Here is a 21,406-nt window from a genome sequence, read left to right as displayed (position 1 = left end):
AGGTTACTTGCTATTAAAAAAAAACGCTTTTTTATTACGTTTTACAGCCGATTGCGTTTATACAATTGCTGCAGCACTGAGAAAGCCCACAAAGCCACGAAGGCGCTTACGATGGTTAGAAAAATGAGATGTTTGCTTTACTTCACTGTCTGTTTACTTGAACGCCTACTCAAAAAACCCACCTCTGCCATTATTGCCTTGATACAGCAGCAGGAATCGAGACGTCATCAGCGCACGCCAATTTCGTTTCAACGGTACAAAACCCCGAACGGACGGGCAGAGCGCGATTAATGTGTTTGCCAATTCATGATGCAAATATCGATTATCGGAACCATTAAATCCACATCATTTCGTTTTCGATGGGCCTGCCTCGCATTTCCTTGGGCCAGCATCGGAGGGGGTGTTCGGTTGCGGTAATTCCGTAATGAGCCATCCGTGTCATCTCAAGTAGCGCGCTCGAGTCTGTTCACGGTCTGGTCGGTCAGTCCATTCGGGCCGTAGTGCGATTGCCTTATGGTTTTTGGCTCACGACATTTGGCTCTCGTTTCCCCCTCCCCATAACTACACTACCTACCGCAGTTCGTGACGGTGCAGGCCCGGTGGTAATCAGTTCCGGATATCCATTTTGAAAAATTAGCTTCTATCGCTTGACAAAGCTCAAATCGTTTTTCTCTCACTGGTTCCTCCTCTCGGTATCTCATCATTGTACGCGGTTAATGGTTCGTGAAGAACGGCAGGGAAGCCTAAAAAACAACCTCTCCAAGAAGTCACTGCAGACACACACACTAATGGTCCGCTGTTTGGCCCGTGGCCATGCCTGCGAACGATTGTAGTCGCTTTTTGTGCTTAATCTCCAAAACCGTACGCTCTATGGAGCAGCCCGTGAGAGGCAAAAAGGGACCTAGAAGAAACAGATCGATCGATTGCAGGTTCGGTGTGAATTTCTGGCCCAAAACCGTTACCGAGCGAGGGGGCTCGAGGATATTAATTGAATCGTTGACATCGACCTGTCAGAGAGGGCTAGATGTCGAGTTGTCAACGGTAGGAGCGTGTGGCTGCGAAAAACCTTAATGTCTTCTTGCCAGTTGTGGACCGGCACAGTGTAATGGAGCACCTCCTCTATCGTCTCTCCCACTTTGTTGGGTTTTTTTTTTGGTGCTACACATTTGGATCATTTCAATTCCGAGAGTGTCCTTTTTACATCGGTTGAAGGGCTGCCCGATTCGTAACCCAAAATCTCCAGCAAAGAAAACGAACCTCGAATGAGAAATACAATTCCCCAAAGTACACTATGGGAAACGGTCGTTTCATTTCGGGGCACCGACATTACCCTCCCGGATGTGGCCGTGTTTAATTTAGTTCTTTGAACTTTTTTTTCTTTTGTTGTTGCTGTTGTTGTAACCACTTCTCGCCCGCCCGCTGCACCCACTGTATCTTATCCGGGGTGCGGAGAAGGGACGGAATACTCGGCGGTACCTTAAATTTCATCGGGGTCGAGAGCGAATCACTTTACGGCTGTGAGCGTAGAACAGATTATAAAGCAAGTTATTGTTTGAGTTTGCTTAGTTCTTGACTCGGCAATTTGTTTTTCGGTTTGAAGTGTGTTTGCCCAGGCTCGCTTCGGAGCGTGCCTTCACAGCATTTCATCGTTTCACTCGCCGCACTCACTCACTCACTCACTCTGCCGATCATCGCCTTTGGGACTGGAATCCGGGGAGACTGAAGCCCACCACCATCGATGGCAGCAGAGAAACGATGAAGTGCTGTGAAGGCACTGGAATTAATATAACCCGGGCGCGCGCTATTGGTTGCGTTCGGCGTGTTCTAAGAACAACACTGCCGGAGAGCAGCAAAATGGGATTCATTACGTACGCCCAACATTGGGAAAGTGTCGGCAACGTGCTGTAGGTTATGATGACGACATTCAGCGTGAAGCGCGCTAGTCACACTAAAACAAGAGACGTCCCAAGGCATCTTGCGAGTAGATTCGGCTGAATGTGTGTTGTCTCCGCATTGGTGAAAATGGGAGTGAAGCAAATAGGCCGTACGTGTGCCTCATGCACACGCACACACCTTGGGTGTTTGGAATATACCGCTTGCTGTTATGCAAATATTTTCCTCTCAGACACACACATACACATACACACACATACACGCACATATTAAGATTAGGGAGTGAGCTTTACGACCAATCGGCAGTGAAACGAGTAAGTGTCAGAAATGGGGAGCCGCCTCAATGCTGGCAGTTCCTTACTTGCTTGGGTACTGGTTCCGTGTGCTTTCCCCCATTGGTTGGGGATACGTCGAGAAGGTAATTTCATTTCGTCGTAATACGAAATGGTACCTCTATATTAAGTACCGTGCTTTCTCGCTGCTCTTGTCTCCCTCGCCAGAGACACCCGCGGGGCTTTCAAGCTTTACCCCTAATAAGCGAGAATCCTTCCTTTTCACCATTTCGGTACATGGGGTTGGCTCTTATCTTCGCTCGCTATGTCCCGAACGCGGAACACTTTCTACACACAATGGTTCGCGAAAAAAAGGGAAAAATATGTGGCACCGAAAATGTCATAATGGTTTCTTATAATAAAAGGAAATTCACTGGTCCCGCTTTCCCGGTATCAAACCACGAACCTCAGGCAAGATCCGAAATAGTAAGTTTGGTCGAAGCGCGTCCGTTGCGCTTTAATAGTCCCTTCGAGGTATGCGTGTCCCACATTAGAGCTAGTCCTAATGGGATTTTTGGTGCCTTTCTCAGTTCCATTGGCTGTGGCAGAGTGGAGTTTCGGTAAGGGAAAGAACCATCACACTCAAACATACAACATCTTGGTGTGGGAGTATTAGCAAATTATTCGCCCATATTCTACGTCTATTCGTAGCTGTTTGGGACCGAATTATGTCGACACAGCGAACACGCGTTTATACTTGGAAGCGCGAACCGACTAATCGCACCATTGCAGCAGTATTAGTAAAAGGATACGTACTGGTGGGAAAGGTTTCAAGAACACGAATGAAATGATTTCAAAATACCATCGTTTGTTATAAAACACACATTATCACTGCGTGGCATTCCTTTCAGCATTCGGATGAAGCGTTTCCCGTCAGGCTAGTCGTCGCGCAAACGGTTCCTTTCGCACACGCGGTAGCATTGTGCTCTTAATTAAGAAGCCCATCAATTATGCCACCTTGCCAAGGTTTCACTACTTTGGAACATATTTTTCAGTGCGTCAACACAAAAAGGATACGGAATGGTTGGTTCCCTTTCCGTTTGCTACCAGTGTGCTGATGGCCGGGTGCGTGTACGGTTGTCACAACGCTCAGCAATCAGCTCAACGGATGAACGCAGTTCGTTGGAAAAGTAGCGAGCATTTTATATTGCAAAAGGCTAAAGTGTTCCTGTTTTTAGCGGTATCAAACAGTCAGCAAACAAAATGTGCCTACCGATATGCCAATTTTCATTTCTGCGAATGTGAAATCACTTTTACTTCGGAGAAATTTATATTTTACCATCAAACAATATAGCCCGCGCGATGAACTACGTGCGTCTCGTGCCTTGGTATCAACTCAGGTAGGACTCGGCGTAATGCAGTCTGATCTAATAAAGTTTGATTATTGTTAACTGGAATTTTGAAAGGGTGCTCCCAACATCATCAGGACAGTAGTGTGGAGTTAAAGAAGAAAAAAAGTCCAAGCATTCGTTGTTCCTTTTCCCAGCAGCAAAAGGTTCAGTTTTCAGTGTATTAATGTAAATGGGCTGAAATTTTGTAAATTTGTCGTCCATTACGCACTTCCAAAAATAGCAAAAAGGAGGCTAAAAATAAGAGTCTGAAACAGGGAAACTCTAGAACTGCTTCAACAGTGAGAAACGCTAGGGGCTGCTGCTTTCTATCAACCATGACGTTTAACCGAAAGTGCTGGAACAGCCAACGGTAGCTATTTATACTTTCATACCAACATTCGGCATAACCGCCATCGATCGGTGTGTCCTTCCTTGGGCAGTAAGTTCACTTCGTTCACGCAAACGGATACACTCTCTCGGCGGTACCGAGAGAAAGTCCAAAGGGACAAAGTGACCGACAAAGTTCGCCATTGGCTGTCATTTTGTTACAGGTCCTTTTCTTTTCTTACTCCACTCTGCCCTTAAGGGGTAAGCTTTTTCGTTTTGCTTTCAACCTTGCAACTCCACCGACCCCAACGATGGACCACGCTGGTCGAAGGGTCATCACTGTTCAGGGAGGTCGCTCCGAGGGCACTCAAGCGGGGTGGTCCCCGAACAAAAACACACTGCCACTTCTTGCAATTCGAAAACAAAAAGCGGCGCCAAGCAAAATGCGTAACAAAGGGCCCACAATGTTGCTGTGAAGGTGTGGTCGAGTAGAGTACGCACTGGGAACAAAAGACGGAACGGTTTCGGTTGTATCCAGTTTTAACTAAATTATAAAGATCGCAACAAGCCCCGAACCCGTCGTTGTGTAGCTATCCTTTTCCCGTCACCTTCGCCTCGATGTCCTTTGCTTGACATCGTGTATTCGTCCTGTGCGCCCAAGGTACAGCTCCCACAAAGCCATGCGTCAACCGTTGTGCCTTCCTTCGTTTTTGCTTGCTCCTTTTGTCCAACTTTTTGGAGCCGTGTCCCCGCTAAGCCCCCCCTCCCTCCGCCTCCCCCTGCATTTGCCGGACGTCCTTAGTATCACGTGACAGATTTTAATTTATTCAGCGGGACAGTTTTGCTCCGATAAAATTAGGGTTGCAAATGGTGATGAAGCACTCGTACGCACGCTTTCCCCCCCAGTGGTGTTTTATCATTTTTGTTTCGTCCGACGCAGTTTTGCCTCATTATCGCGTGGTATTAGCGAGCGTATAGTCCATTCTCGCCCATCCAGCCAACACGTAAGCAGCTGGCCGTCACCATCGCCGTCGTCGGTAAAAGCTACCGGACGGAATGGTCATAAACGGTGGAGCGTGAGTGAAAGGACGCTGCTGGGCGCTTGGGGTAAACGGCCGCCTTATCGGGAAAAGGCCCGATCGAAACGGCCAAAAACTTCTAGCGGCAATTCTATCGCACAAACTTTACCCGCTTCCTTCCGGCGTAACGGGCGTTGTCAAATGACTTCCGCTTTACAAACGGCCAGAACGTGAGACGGGCCTAAATTGAGGGTGATACACTTTCTCCGGGCTACCTAGCTCCGGGCGAATTAAGAAAGGTTTCTTCTCGTTGTAGATGAGTGGGTAGGTGTGTGTGTGTGTGTGTTACGTTTTTTGTTAACTTTCGATATCTCATGGCATGTCGGCAATGGGTTGTAATGATTTCTCTACCGGAGAAAAAGGTCAACTTGGTAGTTGCGAGTCTTTTGTTACATCCGAAACCTGATCACTGCGCCACGATGACCTTTTTTCATCTCATTTCACTTCCTCCTTTTTTTAGCTTGATTATAATTGATTTTTCATTATACATCGATGCGGCGTTAAAGCAAAGTACAATGCTATGGATTAATACATTTATTAAATGATAGGTTAAATTATACTAACTATGTGAACGTGCTGTAGTTAAAGTTTGAGTTTGGTGAATGTGTACAACATATAAATGATACACAAATAAGTAATAAGAAAATACTAAATGCAACATTGGTCGTGGCTTGAACCGGCAACAAGCCACTACATGAATATTCTAACAACTTTTCAAATCATCGTTTGCTTCATTCCCTTCCTTTTCAGTCCGGGCCGTTAAAGGGCACACGATTTGTCAATGCGCCCTAACTGTGGAAGGAAGTTTGTCTAATCAATTTCTTAAATCAATTTCGAACCATTTGTTTCGAGCAACCTTCGCCGTATGCCCAACTCATCTTGAAAAATGGCAATAGGATTCCCATTTTGTATAGAGATGTGTTTTTTCCCCGGGTTGATATATTACACAACAACCAGAAACCCAGCAAAGATCGCAAAAGAGGCTTGCTATGATAGCAAAGAAATGAACAAAAAAAAACAATATTTCAACCCCTCTTTAGCAGCTCCAGCAGGAATGCAGGGCACATTTCTGCCACTGTGCAAAACGCGACAGTAAGCTGTTAGGAAGCAGTCGTCACTGCTGTATTTATTTTTCTCACAAAAAAAAGGATAACGCGTTTGTTTCACGGGCAAACACAGTCTACACCCCGTGCTGTCAGTCTTCGCTGTGCCCGTACCACACAGTTCAGCCCATCATGACTCATGCTGCATATTAAAATCCTTCGTCACACTAGAGCTGAAGGCAACGCGGGACACGCAGCGCTCCCTGACGCCCCGAAGTAACACCGAAAGCATTGATGGGTGGGGGGGGGGGGAGGTTAGAGGGACACAATCCTCCGTCAAAACGTTCCCACGGCTGTGTACGGGACGACTTGGGGTGTGTGGGCTGTCAGAGTTTGTGACACATCCCCACGGCACCCCTTCGCGCGGGCAAGAAGTGTCGAACAGCTGCCCCTGCTGTACGCTACGGCACACCGAAAACAGACACGAGGGTGGCAGCCAGCGTAAGGCACGCATACACATACCACACCAGGTTCAATTCCGAAATTCTTTTTGCGCAGGACAATCGGTTTGGTGGTGGTTGTGGTGGTGGTGTACGGTTCGCAGTGTGCGGGTGGATAGGAAGTGACCCTTCCTGCATGGCATTTACCACCGCAGTGGTAGTGGTGGTGTGAAATGTGTGTGGAGACGTGTAGCAAAACATATCCCGCACAGGGTGGTTTTCCGACGGCTGCTTGTCAGAAGAAACCCCGGTTTCCCAGTTTGGAATTTGCCCGATGCTAAAGTCCTTGCCGAAGAATAAACAACGAGCGAGGAACGTGTGCCTTCGCATTTACAGTTTTCCACATGGTAAAACTTAAAATCGCATGTAAACATACTCCCACGGTATACTTCGCTTTCGTTTTTGCAGGATTCATTGCTATCCCTTTGCTGCTTGGGCACTGCTCTAGATATATCAAACAAGAGTAAAAGAGTTGCTCTGTGAAGCACACGTGAAGAAAATGTGCTCCAGTATTGATTTCCAGCTCCACTTAACTATTTGCAACCCACGCAAGGTCTGCAGGGGCTACTAACGTCAAACCGTGCCCACAACGCAATAGGGCGAAGCCGTAATGCAGAACTTGGTAACTAAAAATATATACCAAGGTAGGGAAAGTGCTGTATCCTTTCACTGGTCGTCGAACAAACGCCTGTAGGAACTAGATGCGTATGGTTGGGAGCTCCACACACCCCGAGCGTGCCAGGTGTAGATGCACAGAGGTCCTGCTTTTTTTGTTGCCTTAGTATGGTACCCTACAGCAATTACAAGAATCGCTATCCAACGCAAAAGACCGATCCGCACAGGGGTTCCCGGTTCGGTAGGGGTTTGCGAAAGTGCGCGCACACTACAAAGGTTTCCTCAAGGTAATCTTATATCCCTTTCGGCGGGTAGCGTGCAATGGACCTGCGTTCAAGCGGAATCTAATTTCCTGCCTGGTTACGCCGTAAGAAGTTTTCGCTAACCGGGACGACCGACCTGTTCCCGGTCAAGTTGAAGGTGGTGAAACGAGCCAAAAGGCAACAAAAACAACAAAAAAATGGGAAGGCCCCCGCCACAAAATGCAATCAAGAATGCATTAAAAAAGCCATAAGTTGACATTTGAACCCTTTCTCGGCGGGGTTCTCGAAACACGAACCAGCTCCAAATGCTTATGGCGAAGAAGTAAAGCGGGCGCTCTTTGTTTCACATTGCGTGCAGTCCTTCCTTGAGGTTCAAGGGTGTTCCTGCGGTTGCTGGTAGACATGAGCCACACGGGGCCCGCCGGTGATAGCCTTGACAAAAGGGGTACGACAACTCTGCGGTGTACCGAGCAGGAATCAATATCTGATATTGCACCCCAGGGGTTAAAATTGAGGACACATTCGATACTGTGCTGTAAGCTTATATACTGCTCCCTGTTATCAGATCGGTACCTGTAACTTGACGACGCGATTAGCTCGTCCTTCTGCTAGACTTAAGCCGTTCTAAAGCGCTTCTTACCTGAGACGGGACCGTGGAATAAAGTGTCACCAGGACAAGGGCAAACGCCACTGGCCACACTGAGGATGACATCGTAGCTGATACTGCTGCTGCTGCTGCTACTATGTTAATGGACGCTGAAACGGCAGTAACTGCGACACACTTTCAAACTACCAGGTTGTATCACCTGTATACAACACACTGTATCCTTCCGTAGCTCTACTTCGGAGCTCGTTCGTTTTTGGTTTGATTTGGTTTTCTTTTTTCGTTACACACTCTTTCGTTTCTTTCACCTTAGTACCACTATAATGTTCACAACGTAGCGCTGCACAAAGGCAACGAGGTGCAACTAATGCACGACACTCACACTGGGACGGCACTCGGGTGCAAAGACTAAACTGAACACTCACCGCAATAATGATTCACCTGAAATTGGTAATAGATGAATTGGTAATTCACCTGAAAATAGTAACCTGAAGATGATAGGATAAAATATTTCATTTTAAAAATCCTTCCTATCTTTTAAGACAGTTTCAAACTATCCTCAAACTATTGATCTTCTTTGGCGTGTACCACTCAATCGTAAAGTAATCCTTATGTTCCCCCAATGTACCCATACATGATTCAAGTTTTTTTTTCCTGTGGTCTACTTCTCTTGGTCCAGTCGAATACTTCACACTTCACCGAAGATTCTTCTGGCCTCTGCCGTACATTCTTGAAAAACTAGCTGATTCAGCATCAGCCATCACACCGATAAGCCTGCAACCGAAGACTAAAGCGTTCCTGGGCTCACCGTGCGTGTAATCGAATATCCTAATCCCCTTTTTCGTGTTCGGTTTACTAGCCTCCAATTGAACAGTCTCCAATCGACATCCCCTTTCCCGTGCCACGTGCCTGCAGTGGGCTGCGGATATCCTGTTCCTGTTTTCATCCACTATTCCACTACGTACAATCGTTCGAATGTGTGTATCTACTTTCGATACCGAGTTCACGTCAATCGATAAAAATTACAAACCAACACAAAACCAACTGGTGCGAACCAATGCCCAAAAACAATGCCCAAACGGGGTGTTCCGATTTTCGGGCACACGCGATTTTGGACAGTGCGATATTAAATGCTGTTTTTTTCTAAAAGGAGCTCACAATCCGTGGGATTCTATCGCCTTCGACACAGAACTGTAGTGAGGTTTTTAGTATATCCTTCGCCCCCTCAAAACAGAGCGTTTGTGTTCGTTCGGTTCCACACACACACACACGTAGAGAGTTTTTCTCCCTTTCCCCACCTCGCCTTTTATTTTTCACACTAACTCTCGCATATTCCTCTCTCTCTCCTTCTGGGCAGTCGTATTTTTGTTCTCTCTCGCTTCATTTGGCACAATCACACACACACACTCACACGTAGACACTCAAAGGAGCAGAAGCAGCTCATCACACACGCCCCGTGTAGAGCACATAGCTTGCTCATTGTGTTCGCTCAGCTGCGCAATATCCCCCTTTCATCCACACACACACACAGTTCAAACACAGTCATACACTGTGAAAAGGAGTTTTCCTTTCTACACATTTGCGCACGCACGCCAAACCCGACCAATACACAAACATTTGCGCACACAAATACGCATACATACACACACACGCGCGCACACACAACCGTGCACAGTGAGATTTGGTGGGTCTGGTTTTCACACAATGGCGCAATGTCCGGCATTGGATGGTGGGAAGGGGGTATGAGGTGAGCGAAAGAGCAGTTTTCCGACGGATGATTCATACTTCACCGATCGATTCTTGTGTATGAGGGTGTGCGTCGTGTGTGAGTATGTGTACACTACGCGACCTTTGGTCACACGGAACACGAAACGAATTTCAGGTTTTACATTGCATCAATAGAAACTCAAACACACACACATACATGCACACATGCACATACACACTCGTACACTGCGGAAAACAGTCATGGAAATTCTTACGAGCTAGAATTCCCACACACAGCGTCTCGTCCTTGTGGCAGAAATGGTTGACTTTCTGCAAGGGAAACTTTCGCGTAATGGCATGCACTTGCGTTTGGACACGGTCTTCCCACCGCAGACCTAGAAATGGAATCAGTCTAAGGAACCAACAATTAAAAGGAACTTCGAATCAGCACACTCTTTCACAGGTGTTTCCTTCACGTACTTAAAATTGTTGAATACAGTACAATTTCTTCGCATTATATCGATGGTGACACTGATTCTGTCGATGACTCATTGGTAAGCAAGAGTATTATATCGATTACTCGACAAAGTGCTTGTTCGATTTCGTTCGATCACCTCTAACGCCGCTAATGTAAAACACTTTTCGTCCCCTACTCTGCTCCGCCCCCCCATCCACCCCAACGTTTCCGCTAGAATCAGCAACTGTTGAGAAACTGACGACCAAAGCTCATTAAGCCTGCTCAACCAGGTATGGACCTATGTACCGGGATGGCAAGCGGTAACCACCAACACCACCACCGCCATCACCTCAACGCACACAGCTTGCACACCTCTGCGGATTGGCCAGTCGTCGAACCCGCGGTACCTGCACTGAGAACCACTGGAACGGAAGCAATTTCCGATGTGACTGCTTACGGCACTGTATCGAAACTGTCGAACAGCCCGAGAACGGAGCACAGGGTTCGGTTCTGTTGTGCGCTGTTTGGCAAGACGACTGGCCCTTCGGCGCTTGGGAGAGAACGCTTTCGGAGACCAGCTAGTTGCGAGCAAATTACAGACACTCTGTACGCTCAGGCTCCCGTACAACTCACACGGACTGCTCCAGCGCTCTCTTACAAAGAGGGAGTAGCTGAGCAGTCAAGGGATACGGATTAAACGGGTGGTGGTTCGGGCTGGGTGACACAGGACAGTTGTTTTACCACTTCTCGGCAAGCGGCGGTTTTTTTTTTATTCTCTTCATGCTACAGCCGATGCTACTGCCTCATCGATTGCGACACGATGGAGACACGAGGCTGTTGAAGGTGGCCAAAGGGGAGAGCGACGTTGACGGTTTCGACGGCGACACACTCTGCGTTAGCATAACAAAGGTGTAATCATTGATCCGCTGCAGGAAATCCCTTTTACGAATCGGCCATCAACGCTCTCGCATTCACCCTCTTGTCGACAAAGGGGCACAAGGTGTGCACAGGGCAATCCTATTATTTACCATTAGCAGTGCAACGGTTAATGTATATCTTAATTTGTATTTATTTGCGGAGAATTTTAGTATAATAGTACGTTTAGAATTTTGGAAAACGTCCTACAAAATTATGACTCACTTGCAAGAGAGAAGCTCAGAGAGTCCTTGGTAAAAGAGCGTCAGGAATCTACCCAGCGAGGAGCAGAGAACACCGCTGGACATGCGCAGTGCCAGCTGGTGATGCCCATCAGGCGAATGCCATGTTTCCTCCATTTTTCATGCACGCTTTTCTTCTCGCCGTTCTGATTTTCTTTTGCGGATTTGCCTTTCCACCTGTCCGCCTGCAGGCTGGACCGAGGTCTCACTGTACTGTAGAACGCTATAGAACGCGCCATTCTGCAGTACGTGGAAACCACGGCACAATCCCCATTGCGAACGTTGGCATGGGCACACGGACCCGACATCTTTACGTAGAGGCTGCGATGCCCTGGCTCGTAGTAGCCACACACTCCGATGTGGACCCTCTTCTAGAGCATGCACAACAAGTATTAGTAATGTACGAAATTCCTTGAATTCTATAATTTTCGCTCAATGTTCCCCACCCCATATAATACGTGCTGGCATAAGCTCACAGCTACGGTAACGATACTGTTTGTACTGTACTGTATTTTACGCAAGAGCAGACCATTCTTCTTGCCAGACTTCCTGTGTATGATGCACAACAAGATACACAAAAAAGCTGTAAAGAATGAGGATGCTTCGAGACTATCGAAGAAATATCGATATAACTCCGCACACCGTCCGGTCGGTACGACCCGTTGCAAGTGTGGAGGTCGTCTTGGTAGCAGCCGCTGCTTCAACGTTGCCCCGTGAACAGAATAGCGAATAGCGAACTGGTGAGTGAGCTTAGCCCGTTCGGGTCAGGTTCGGCCGGTAGGTTGCGCGATAGGTCGGTTTTGGTAAATTGGACGGTAAGCGACGTTAGTTTAGCGACTGGCAGGCTGCAGGGAAAGGATTTAGCAGGAAATTGAACTCTTGTCGTCGGAACGTTAGGTTATTCTTTTCGCCGTACCACACACACACACACACACATTACAAGTAGGAAATTTTAATGCTCGCTTTGCTCGTGTATTGTGCTGGGGAATGTGCTTCATTTACAGCACCGAAGAAAGAAAGGAAATTAAATTTCTTCCACATTAGAATCGGCACAAAGAACGTTTGCACTTGGAGAGCCTGGAACAGCAAAGCACCATTCTCTTTAAATCGTTCTGTGTATCGGTAAATACATCACGCACTGTACTTGGGCGAACCTGCACTGAATTCATAATGCGTTCATAAACTCAACACGCACGTTAATGTGTTTTAAATGAAAAATAAGAAATCGTTCCAGTTTGCATTGTAAAACACCAACAAAATGGGTGTATCAGTACAATTATGTTGAATTATTGCATTGGTTGTTTGCCGACTGCATGGTTTGCGTGGGAATAGTTGTGAATTTCCATCCAATAGTTTGTAAAACTAACTTAGCTTTCTATTGCTCTTTTTAGACGTTTAGAGTTGTATATTATTTAGGGAAAATAGTCATCTTATTTCTAGCAGGTTTATTACTGTACATATTTCAATTTCAATGATACATACCTCAGTAAGTTCCAGAATTTTCTCATTTCGCTGGTATTTTCAAATACATAAAAACATTCATGAATGAATGACGTTTTCTAACGTTATTCTTTCAATTCATTTTTCATATTAATAAAGACCGCTCTTGGAGGTCGTAGGAACTGTAGGAGCTTCTTCATATCCACACCAACAAAAGTATTGCAATTTATAGCGCTTGGTCGATATGGTTGTTATGACTAGCATGCTTTTTCCAAGTGGTTGTGGAATCACTGCTAAATGAAATCCATAAGCTCCCTTCGAGCAAGTTCTTCCTCTTAAACTAATCTTCTCGGACAGCAATAGCAGCTGCTGCTGCTGCTGCTGTTTTGCATGCTAAGCGAAGTATGAAAGTTGTGTTGTACCGATTGAATGTTTCTTTTCCTTTTGTTTTGCGGGTTTCATTCCTTTTTCTGTAATACATGTGCACGGTGGATACAGTTTGCACACGTTTGGCGTGCACGAGCGTTGGTCTGAATATCAGGAAACTTTGCTCTTAACTTCCGAGAGCACGTTTCAATACAAACAACTTTTGTATCATTACCTTTGATATTTGTCTGAACTGCCCTATTCCAAGAAGCAGCTGACCTCGCTGGATATCTATATAGCTTCCTCAGATTATTGCATCCATTAAAGCATCTAATTAAAGCGTTAATTTGTGATAGTAAACTGAAGCACTGTTTCTTTCCCCAAGTTTTTGTTTCCCTTGTGTTTGCGCATAAAAGAGTGACAATTAAATTTGGTACAGCAATCCCAAAATAAAACCATTCCTAGCTCTGCCAAACATCCCGTTTTCGTCCTAGGAGTTTTTCTGCATCTCAAATGGAAAAGACAAAAAACACACACACACACAGTTTTAATTATGTTTATTGACCTACTCCGGCATTTTTGTCCGGGCACCGGGACCACCAAACTTTATGCCAAACGGGCCCCGAAAGCCGAAGCGAAAGCGTTTACGAGCGTTTGAGGCCAGTCCAATCAACTAAAACAACTCCTCCAGAAAGCTTCTCAATTGCGGGAAGTACTTCTCAGTTTCCATTTCCATGACCCAGCGCACGTGTGCGTGTGTGTGTGTGAGAGAGTGTATTTTTTTTACAACAAATCATGAAATGCACACTGTTTACCATTGCAAAGTTAAACAGGAAAATCCAATGAGGGCAACGGGAACAGCATCGCTCTGGATGCTGGCTTTTGGAATGTGGTGCATAATTCATTATACCGACGACAACATTCTGCTTGTCACACGCAGCCGAAACAGGATGCAGTAAGGCACAAAAGCACCATTTCCTTACTACGGTAATGGAAAATGTTTTACATTACACTGATAGCATCGGTCAGGTGGACGAATTGGTAGTGCTGGCGCTGACTGCTGGTGCAATTTTAATGCACTGGCAAATGCTTAAAAATTCTGAAATCGATAACAGTAAAAGCTGGAGTGTTGGAATTTTGGCAAGGCTTTAAAGAAACACTAACTCGACTGTGTTCAGCAGAGCTCAGCTTTGCCTCCCAATATTGCATATCCAGATTGCTACACGTACCTCAATTCTCGAGGGTCCCATCTATCCCAGACCGAAGCTTTCCATCGCTTCCCAGTCTCTCTCATCATGCAGACCTTTATGCCGCATCCCGAGTTGCTTCTGTCTTTCGATCATATGAGTCATTGGCCTGGCTCCTGGTGCCATATCGTAAGCCCGGGAGGGCACATCCAACATTAGCCGCCGGTGGTACTTGTGACAAACATGAAAAGATAGCTATCGTCACCATCATGGTACGACCATATTTCATCCCGACCGAGCACAAGGAAAATGTCTTCAAGCGTTCAGGCATCCCTCTGTCCTTTCCTTCCTACCAAGCCAAGAACCAGCCAACTGGGTTCGCTGGAAGTAAAATGCTCTTTCCGCAAAATGGTGCTGGCTGTTGGTGTTGGGTGCCAGCTTTTGCTGCCCTAGCTTCGAGTGATGTCATTTCCTTCCAGCTGAACACCAAATAACGAACCAAGCCAAGATCGAAGTGGTTTTAGTGCTCATTGAAAAAAAATAGAAGAGACACATACGGTCACAGCGCTTTTCCTTGCTCATTTGTGCACTGACCTACACAGCACAGGAGACAGTTTTTAGTGCTCTGCTGCATTTTTCCTTCCGATCAAATGGACGTACAGACCAAACAGACCGCGCACACACTCGTGTCCGTACGCTTTATTGTGTGTTACCAGGCATTAAGCGGTTGGTTGTGGAAGAAAGAACCCATCCAGGATACGTCCGGTCCCCGTCCCTGAACGGACATTGACCGGAAGACTGTGGGAAGAAGACGATCAAGATACGCCACCAAGCAGCTACATACGCGCAATAATGGACACATTGCTGGGGGAACGGTCGCGTCACATCCTAATTGCAGCAGTGATACGTGCTGGCATTTTGGCTTTATTTCATTTGCAGATGCCTCGGCAAGAATGGACACACACACACACGCACGCAAACTCTCGCACAGAGTCTGCATCCTTCCCTCCGCACATCCCCATTCCGATGGGGGTCGATTCGATTTACCAGTCCATTTGGGAGGCGAGTGTGTCTGGTTTTGTTGTCGAGTTCCACTTCTCACGTGTTGAATCATGGTCCACCCCTGATCGTCCCCTCGACACGGAGATATCCTGATAAGGGAATACCGATCAACCGAGAGAACTCCCTGTGCTACCCTCTCCTTACGGGGAACGGCGCCCCGAAAGAAAGAGGTCGTTAGTATGGAGGAAGCGGTGGTGAACTCTTGATCCATTTTGTGCTTCAGATTTTTAATTCAATTTTCTAATGGAAATTCAACCTCCACCGGGCATGACATACATCGCTCGAGCTGTTGGTGTACTGTTCTTTCGAACCTATGACCTGGTTGCTGGGCGGTACGTGCGTGCATGTGTATTTCACAAAAACCAGCCTGTCCTGCTGTTGGCAGGGATGCTGCAGACACAAACATAAACACACACACAACTGGAATGACTTTGATATAGTTGATTGGAATTTTTCCCACCCATCTCATCATGCACAAAGGGTTTACTTCTGTTTTTTTTTATTATTAATTCCACCATGGCAGATGTGTAGGAAATTAATCATTTTACCGAGATCGTACGGAAGCATTCCATTGCAACTGACTGATTAAATTGACATTTTGTTGTCTTCGTGTGTATGGCTGCCTGTTTGGCTGCTGGGTGGGTGTTAATGGTTGTACATTTGTTATTGGAAGGAATTGAACAAATATTTCTCCTTGAAATCTGAAATGGTTAAAATTGATTGCATTGCAACATTTTATAGGTCAGATTTAGTGGCCACTTTGTCTAACAATTATGTTGAATCGTCTGAAACGAATTGCATTGCACCAACACATTAAACGATTTTTAATATCAGCTCAGTCAGTTATCGATCATTTATCAACATTGTAATAATATTATTATACATCATTAGAACGTACTATAAATGTTAAACTGTAATTAAATGTAAACGTGATCTTATGATGTTATAATGTAATCTTACATGGATCAAACATACAATCGTTATGGAAGTTGGAGCCTGGGAGCTATTCAGGATTGAGCCCATATAATGTTGGTCCTTGTTAATCCATAGAAGAGTATTACCAGTGGGCTTTTAAGTCAATGAATATAACCCGAAGACAACAAGTGAGCATACTTAAACAGGCAAATCCAGCTACCAGATACCATTTGAAACAGAGTGTATCGTTCCCCAAAATAACGACCAAGTCGGATTGTTTTTGCAAAAGATTTATTTTTGGAATTTGTATCTTACTATAAGCAAGGAATTGTTAGAAAATATGTTTAAACAATCAAATTGTAATAGCTTCTATCAACTGTTTTTCATCTGCTAAGTGCATAACATTTTTACATATCCTAGCTTACAATGATGTGCCCTCTGCTACCGAACCGTCTCGCTTCCCAGACTCACTGCACTACACTGACTGACTGATGATCGCGGCTACACCCCTACATAGCGGCCGAATGTATTATGGGAGCTAATAATGTGTGATATATATGTATATGTATATATTACCTCTGTGTTACAACTATGATTACTTCTTATACGTTTGCTCTCTGACACTACATGCCTGGTATGTTCGTTTGTGGTTTGCATTTTGTTCTATATGTGTATATATATATGCAGTATATGTATGTGCTCTTGGTAGGTAGTTATTGGGGTAGGTCGGGTATGTTTGCATGAAAGGTAGATAAGAGGGTGTATGCTGGTGTAGGCAGGTAGTTAGGATTGGTAGGTAGGTTCGTATGCGTATGTATGATATTTGGTATGATATTTATAAACGGTGTATATGGATGCTGCCTTTGCCTGCCGATAACGATTACGAAGTGTTTACTATGCTGTTTCGATACTTTTGTGGCTGATTTCTCTTCTTACTGGTTGGTTATTATCTTTGCTTGTTTTACTATTTTTTTATCCTTCAATTTTTTACAGGGCTTTTCAGGAATTCTCATAGTTGTGGGACACCTTATATGCTCTTTCTTACTGGAAATGAACGTTATGTGTAGTGGGAATTCTAAAGCACTTATTTTGGACAAATCCAACATTAAGTTCCAAAGAACCTCCAAAAAGGGTGCCATCGAGTCCAATTCCCAACAGATAAAGTTTACTTCACAAAAGAAAGAGTCTAGGAAGTGTCCCACAATTATGAAAACCAATGAAAAAACTCTGCATCCTTCTCTCTGTATCATTCTTTCTTTTTTTCTTTTTCTGTCTCTGTCTCTATGCTTCTCTTTAATTACCTCTCTTACCCTCTCTGTGCGTACTGTATTGAAAACAACAAGTCGTTGTAATGGCTTTACTTGTGTTTTTTCTTCGTTCTTTGACCCGTTCTTATTATATAGAGAATTAATACTTCCAATCAACATTGATGATTTTCCTTTCTTTCTTTTTTCCTTTCCTTTGCCATAATCCTTACATCCAGTGGACAAACATAATACTTTACGGGCGATTAACTTTTTCTTTTGTTGTTGCGATTTTTGATTGTTTCTTGTTGGTTTTGTCTTTCGATTTTTGGTATTTGGCTTTTTGCTTACCGCACTACGGTTGACCAATCTGTTGACCCTAGCTGGTTTCTACATTGATCTGAACGGAACGAGAGTCGATCTTTGCTATGTGTTTAAGTTTTTGTGTATGTTTTGTGTTTTTTTTTTTGTTTCATTTTCATCAAAACGTAACTGATAACATCGTAACGCAGAGTAAGAGGAGTAAACAACATTAGATATATGTATTTTGGTTTTTGTTTTTCACAGTAAGGGTTGGATATGGAGAGCTCCCGGAAATCTGCTGATCGCCTTTAGCTTCACTATCTTGCTCTTTCTCTCCCTTTATAACATCGATTGTTTCATTGCTGCTCGAGTTTGATGATAGTAGTAAAGTGGGAAGTTGGGCAAAACTGGGCAGGATTCATTCAAAACCAAATACGGAACGGACGGAATGTGTCCGCCGTCGCTCCGGATGCCAACAACGCCTGCCAAATCCTTTTAGACGACGCTCCTATTAGACGACGAGTTTGTATAACTATGACGACAATACAATTTGCGATTTGGAGATACACACACACATACACACAGTGATGGTTCGATTGTAGGAATAGAAATATAGTCGAGAGTTAAAGATTAGTTATGTATAGCGTTGCTGCTGCTGCTGCTGGTTTAACAACTCTCTGTCTCTCTCGCTCTTTCTCTTTCTCTCTTATCTCTTCTTCTTTTATCGCTTTGCATTCCCTATCTCTACAGTCTTCCTTCGGTATCTATTCTAAGCGTTCGTAATGACGGTCTTACTCTGCTACTGTTTACCTTACTGTTATTTTCTTTCATAACTACATCTGCCCTCATTCACTGCTCTCGTTTTTACTTCTTAGGAGCTCTAGGTTTGTTTTAATGTAAGTTGGATAGTTTTGTGTTTCTGTGTGTGTATGTGTTTGTTGTTGTTTTTTTTCTTAATTTTCTCTCTTTGTTTTTATCTTATATTCACGAATAGTTAATAACGAATTATTATGTTATGTTTTCGGTCCACGCAACACTGACATATTTTTGTTTAACTTTTGCCTTTTAACCCTGAGCCGCAATCTCCTGCCGGGCTTCCGACTTTAGCTTGACGAACTCTTTCGCGATTTCGTCATTATTACGCTGCGACAGGATGCGCAGGATAGTCCAGCCAGTCTCGTCCATATGGATGCGCTTCTGCAGCGGTAGCCAGCAGGCGAAGGAACTTTGCTGCAAGTTGAACGGGTGTGTCCAGAGTTTGTGCGAAAAGCGACAAATAAGAAAACCCAGTTTAGTTGCGTTACCTTCCACAGCTTCTCGTGCTTTACGCGGTAGCTACGGTAAGCGCGAGAAGCTGCTACAATATTGCGCATTGAATCCCTCCCCAAATCATCTCTTAAAACTAAGAGAAAGCACTCAATCTCAATCACGCACACATTCGCACAGACATACACACATTCTTTCACACGCAAGAAGAACTATTCGATTTTGCTGAAATTGTAATCTGCGTATTAGTGAGAATAAGATTAAAGCGGTTATGATATCAGCATCATTACAGACAACTGTCCGAAAATGTCCGATATTCAACAACTGGTACTACTTCCCTGTTGCAAAAGCGTCTCTGCTATTGACCTTCATAACCGTGGCGTCAACCAGTTGTCCCCGTAACAGCTTTCAATGCACTTTTTACCTGTAACCTTATAACAGAAAACAAAACAATTTTCATTTATGTTACACTAAACAATTAATAATGTCTATTACTTCTTCAGCTTTTCAATCGTTCTTATTTTCAGAAGTACCTACATGGTTAATATGAGCTTTTAGTGATGCTTTCACTCGACTGTTTTCTTTGCTAATAATGTGAACGTTTTGTCGCTTTGGGAGCTTCGTGGAGGCGTTGAAAAATCGATCGATTTTGCTCCATGTTCATGCGCAGTACGAAGACATAATGGAAAAGTGTAAATTTTGACAAACGATTTTTGGATAACAATTTTATGTATTATTGCAAAACGGACCACTCTTGTCATATATTTTTTTACATATATATTTTCGTATTATGTTGTTTTAATTATTTTGTTGCCTCACTGACTGTTTCAAACCGAATCGTCCGGCCATTATTTAAACTTTGTTATTTGACCATTAACTGACTTCATATCAGACGCTTAGATTTTGTTATTTGGGTTGCATCATGTAGCCTTTGTTTTTTTTTCTTTTTTCCCATCTTCCACCAGCTGTCAATCTGTCAAAAACTGTTCGGCGACAACATTCATAATTGGTCAGCAAACGAAAAACAACGAAAAATTACATAATTTTAAGCGTAAGTCTAGTTTTCTGTTTACATATCCCATTTTAAAACGAAAATGTAGTATTTTAGGACCATTTGGTTGCGATGTTCCGCTCGGTGAGCACAAAAGCGACGCCGCTGCTGCTCGGTGCGGTGGCGGTGAATGCCAGCGCCGGAGCAGACAAGCCGAAGTCTGCCGTCGCCGAGGAGCCCAATAAAATGGTCTGCCGACCATCGGAACTTCCCCTCTACCGACCGCTCAACCAGAAAATTGCCTGTGAATGCCACCAGCGCCGGAACGAATCGACCGGGCCGGCGTCCATGCTTGAGGAGGGATTCCGGACGATCCGTGTGCAGGTGCAGGAAGCATCGAAGCTGGTCGACGATCAAAAGAAGCAAATAGTCGACCTGTTCGAGGAAGGCAAGAAGCAAACTAAATGTAAGTCCTTTGTAGCTTGTTTTACGCAACTGAATGTCTAGAATCTAACAGCGCATCCCGATTTGCAGTCATCAACGATTATCTGCACCAGGAGGACAATACGATGCCACGTGTCGGAGCCATCGCGATCGGTGGTTTGGCCGGTCTGATCTTCGGTCTGCGCGGTGGCTTCTTCAAGCGCGTCATCTACACCTCGTTCGGTGCCGGCGGCGTAGCGTCCATCTGCTACCCGCAGGAGGCGGAAATGTACGCCCAGCACGGGTTGGTGGAGGCGAAAAAGTTTGCTACGATCGGGTACAACTTTGTGTATGGCGTGAAGCCGGGAGATAAGCAGCTGGAGCTGCCAACCATCCCGTCCAACCTGGGCGAGCTGAAGGACAGTGTATCGGGACTGGCGAAATCCGCCTATGACGCAGTATTTTCCGAGAAGAAATGAAATCGGCCAGCGGTGTCCCTCTGTGCGTAACTCCCATTTACCTATGCCCTTGTGATTCGTGATGCTGGTTGGTGTAGAAAATTGCTACCGTGTGTCTGGTAAACATGTTACTGGTAAACAAAATAAAGCCTAGGTGAATGGCCTTAGGTCACTATCACCCTAGGTAAAGTGAAAATGTATTTGTTCGGTTTACATTTCTCACCAGTCTGCAGGCGATTAATCCACCATTGGTTTTAAAGCGGCCTACCCTGTTGGTATTGCATTAACCGTGCTGACGCGTGCAATCAGTTGTGTGATTTGAAGTTGTGAAAGTCAATATGATTACGTCGAATAGTAAAATGTGTTTGTATACGAAAAGCTTCTAATATAATCCAAAATGTGGACTTTATAACAATTTTATTATTATAGTCTAAAACGGTTTG

At 44.8% G+C, this 21,406-nt stretch overlaps 2 protein-coding genes and 1 long non-coding RNA gene across 14 annotated transcripts in view; 1 reads left to right on the top strand and 2 right to left on the bottom strand.

Annotated features, from left to right (window-relative positions):
• The window catches only part of LOC120961739 (amyloid-beta-like protein), a 67,995-nt gene extending 57,309 nt beyond the window's left edge, over positions 1-10,686 (bottom strand). For 6 of the 11 annotated variants that reach the window (XM_040385745.2, XM_040385754.2, XM_040385751.2 and 3 more), the window contains exons 1-2: positions 10,559-10,686; positions 8,024-8,428 (exon numbers count right to left, since the gene is read on the bottom strand). In XM_040385745.2, the coding sequence (XP_040241679.2) occupies positions 8,024-8,095 (72 nt within the window). In that variant the 5' untranslated portion in view covers positions 8,096-8,428; positions 10,559-10,686. Of the gene's footprint in view, positions 1-8,023; positions 8,429-9,017; positions 9,153-10,457 lie in introns of those variants that run through there. The other 5 variants (XM_040385749.2, XM_040385747.2, XM_040385748.2 and 2 more) reach the window with 5 other exon arrangements.
• A 5,866-nt stretch (positions 10,687-16,552) lies between these two features.
• On the bottom strand, positions 16,553-19,750 carry LOC120948998 (uncharacterized). The gene is made up of 2 exons (XR_005751005.2): positions 19,629-19,750; positions 16,553-19,522 (listed from the first exon to the last, which is right to left on the bottom strand). It is a non-coding gene; the product is annotated as an uncharacterized LOC120948998 (long non-coding RNA).
• A 283-nt stretch (positions 19,751-20,033) lies between these two features.
• LOC120948996 (MICOS complex subunit MIC27) lies at positions 20,034-21,159 on the top strand. Of its 2 annotated transcripts, none has more exons than XM_040365915.2 (3): positions 20,034-20,142; positions 20,192-20,548; positions 20,617-21,159. In XM_040365915.2, exons 2-3 carry the CDS (start codon positions 20,215-20,217, stop codon positions 20,982-20,984), a joined length of 702 nt encoding a protein of 233 aa, XP_040221849.2. In that variant the 5' UTR covers positions 20,034-20,142; positions 20,192-20,214; the 3' UTR covers positions 20,985-21,159. The 2 variants fall into 2 exon arrangements, with proteins under 2 accessions (XP_040221849.2, XP_049463870.1); XM_049607913.1 differs by having other exon boundaries at positions 20,063-20,142; positions 20,200-20,548.
• The last annotated feature ends 247 nt before the right edge of the window (positions 21,160-21,406 follow it).

This window comes from Anopheles coluzzii, chromosome 2 (assembly GCF_943734685.1).
Source record: "Anopheles coluzzii chromosome 2, AcolN3, whole genome shotgun sequence".
NCBI classification, from domain to species: domain Eukaryota; kingdom Metazoa; phylum Arthropoda; class Insecta; order Diptera; family Culicidae; genus Anopheles; species Anopheles coluzzii.
This window is presented reverse-complemented; position numbering and strand designations above follow the sequence as displayed.

Coding starts and splice junctions, on each gene's coding strand:
- LOC120948996 (XM_040365915.2), top strand. CDS start 20,215: ATGTTCCGCTCGGTGAGCACAAAAGCGACGCCGCTGCTGCTCGGTGCG. Junction 20,549..20,616: donor AGGCAAGAAGCAAACTAAAT/GTAAGTCCTTTG, acceptor CCCGATTTGCAG/TCATCAACGATTATCTGCAC.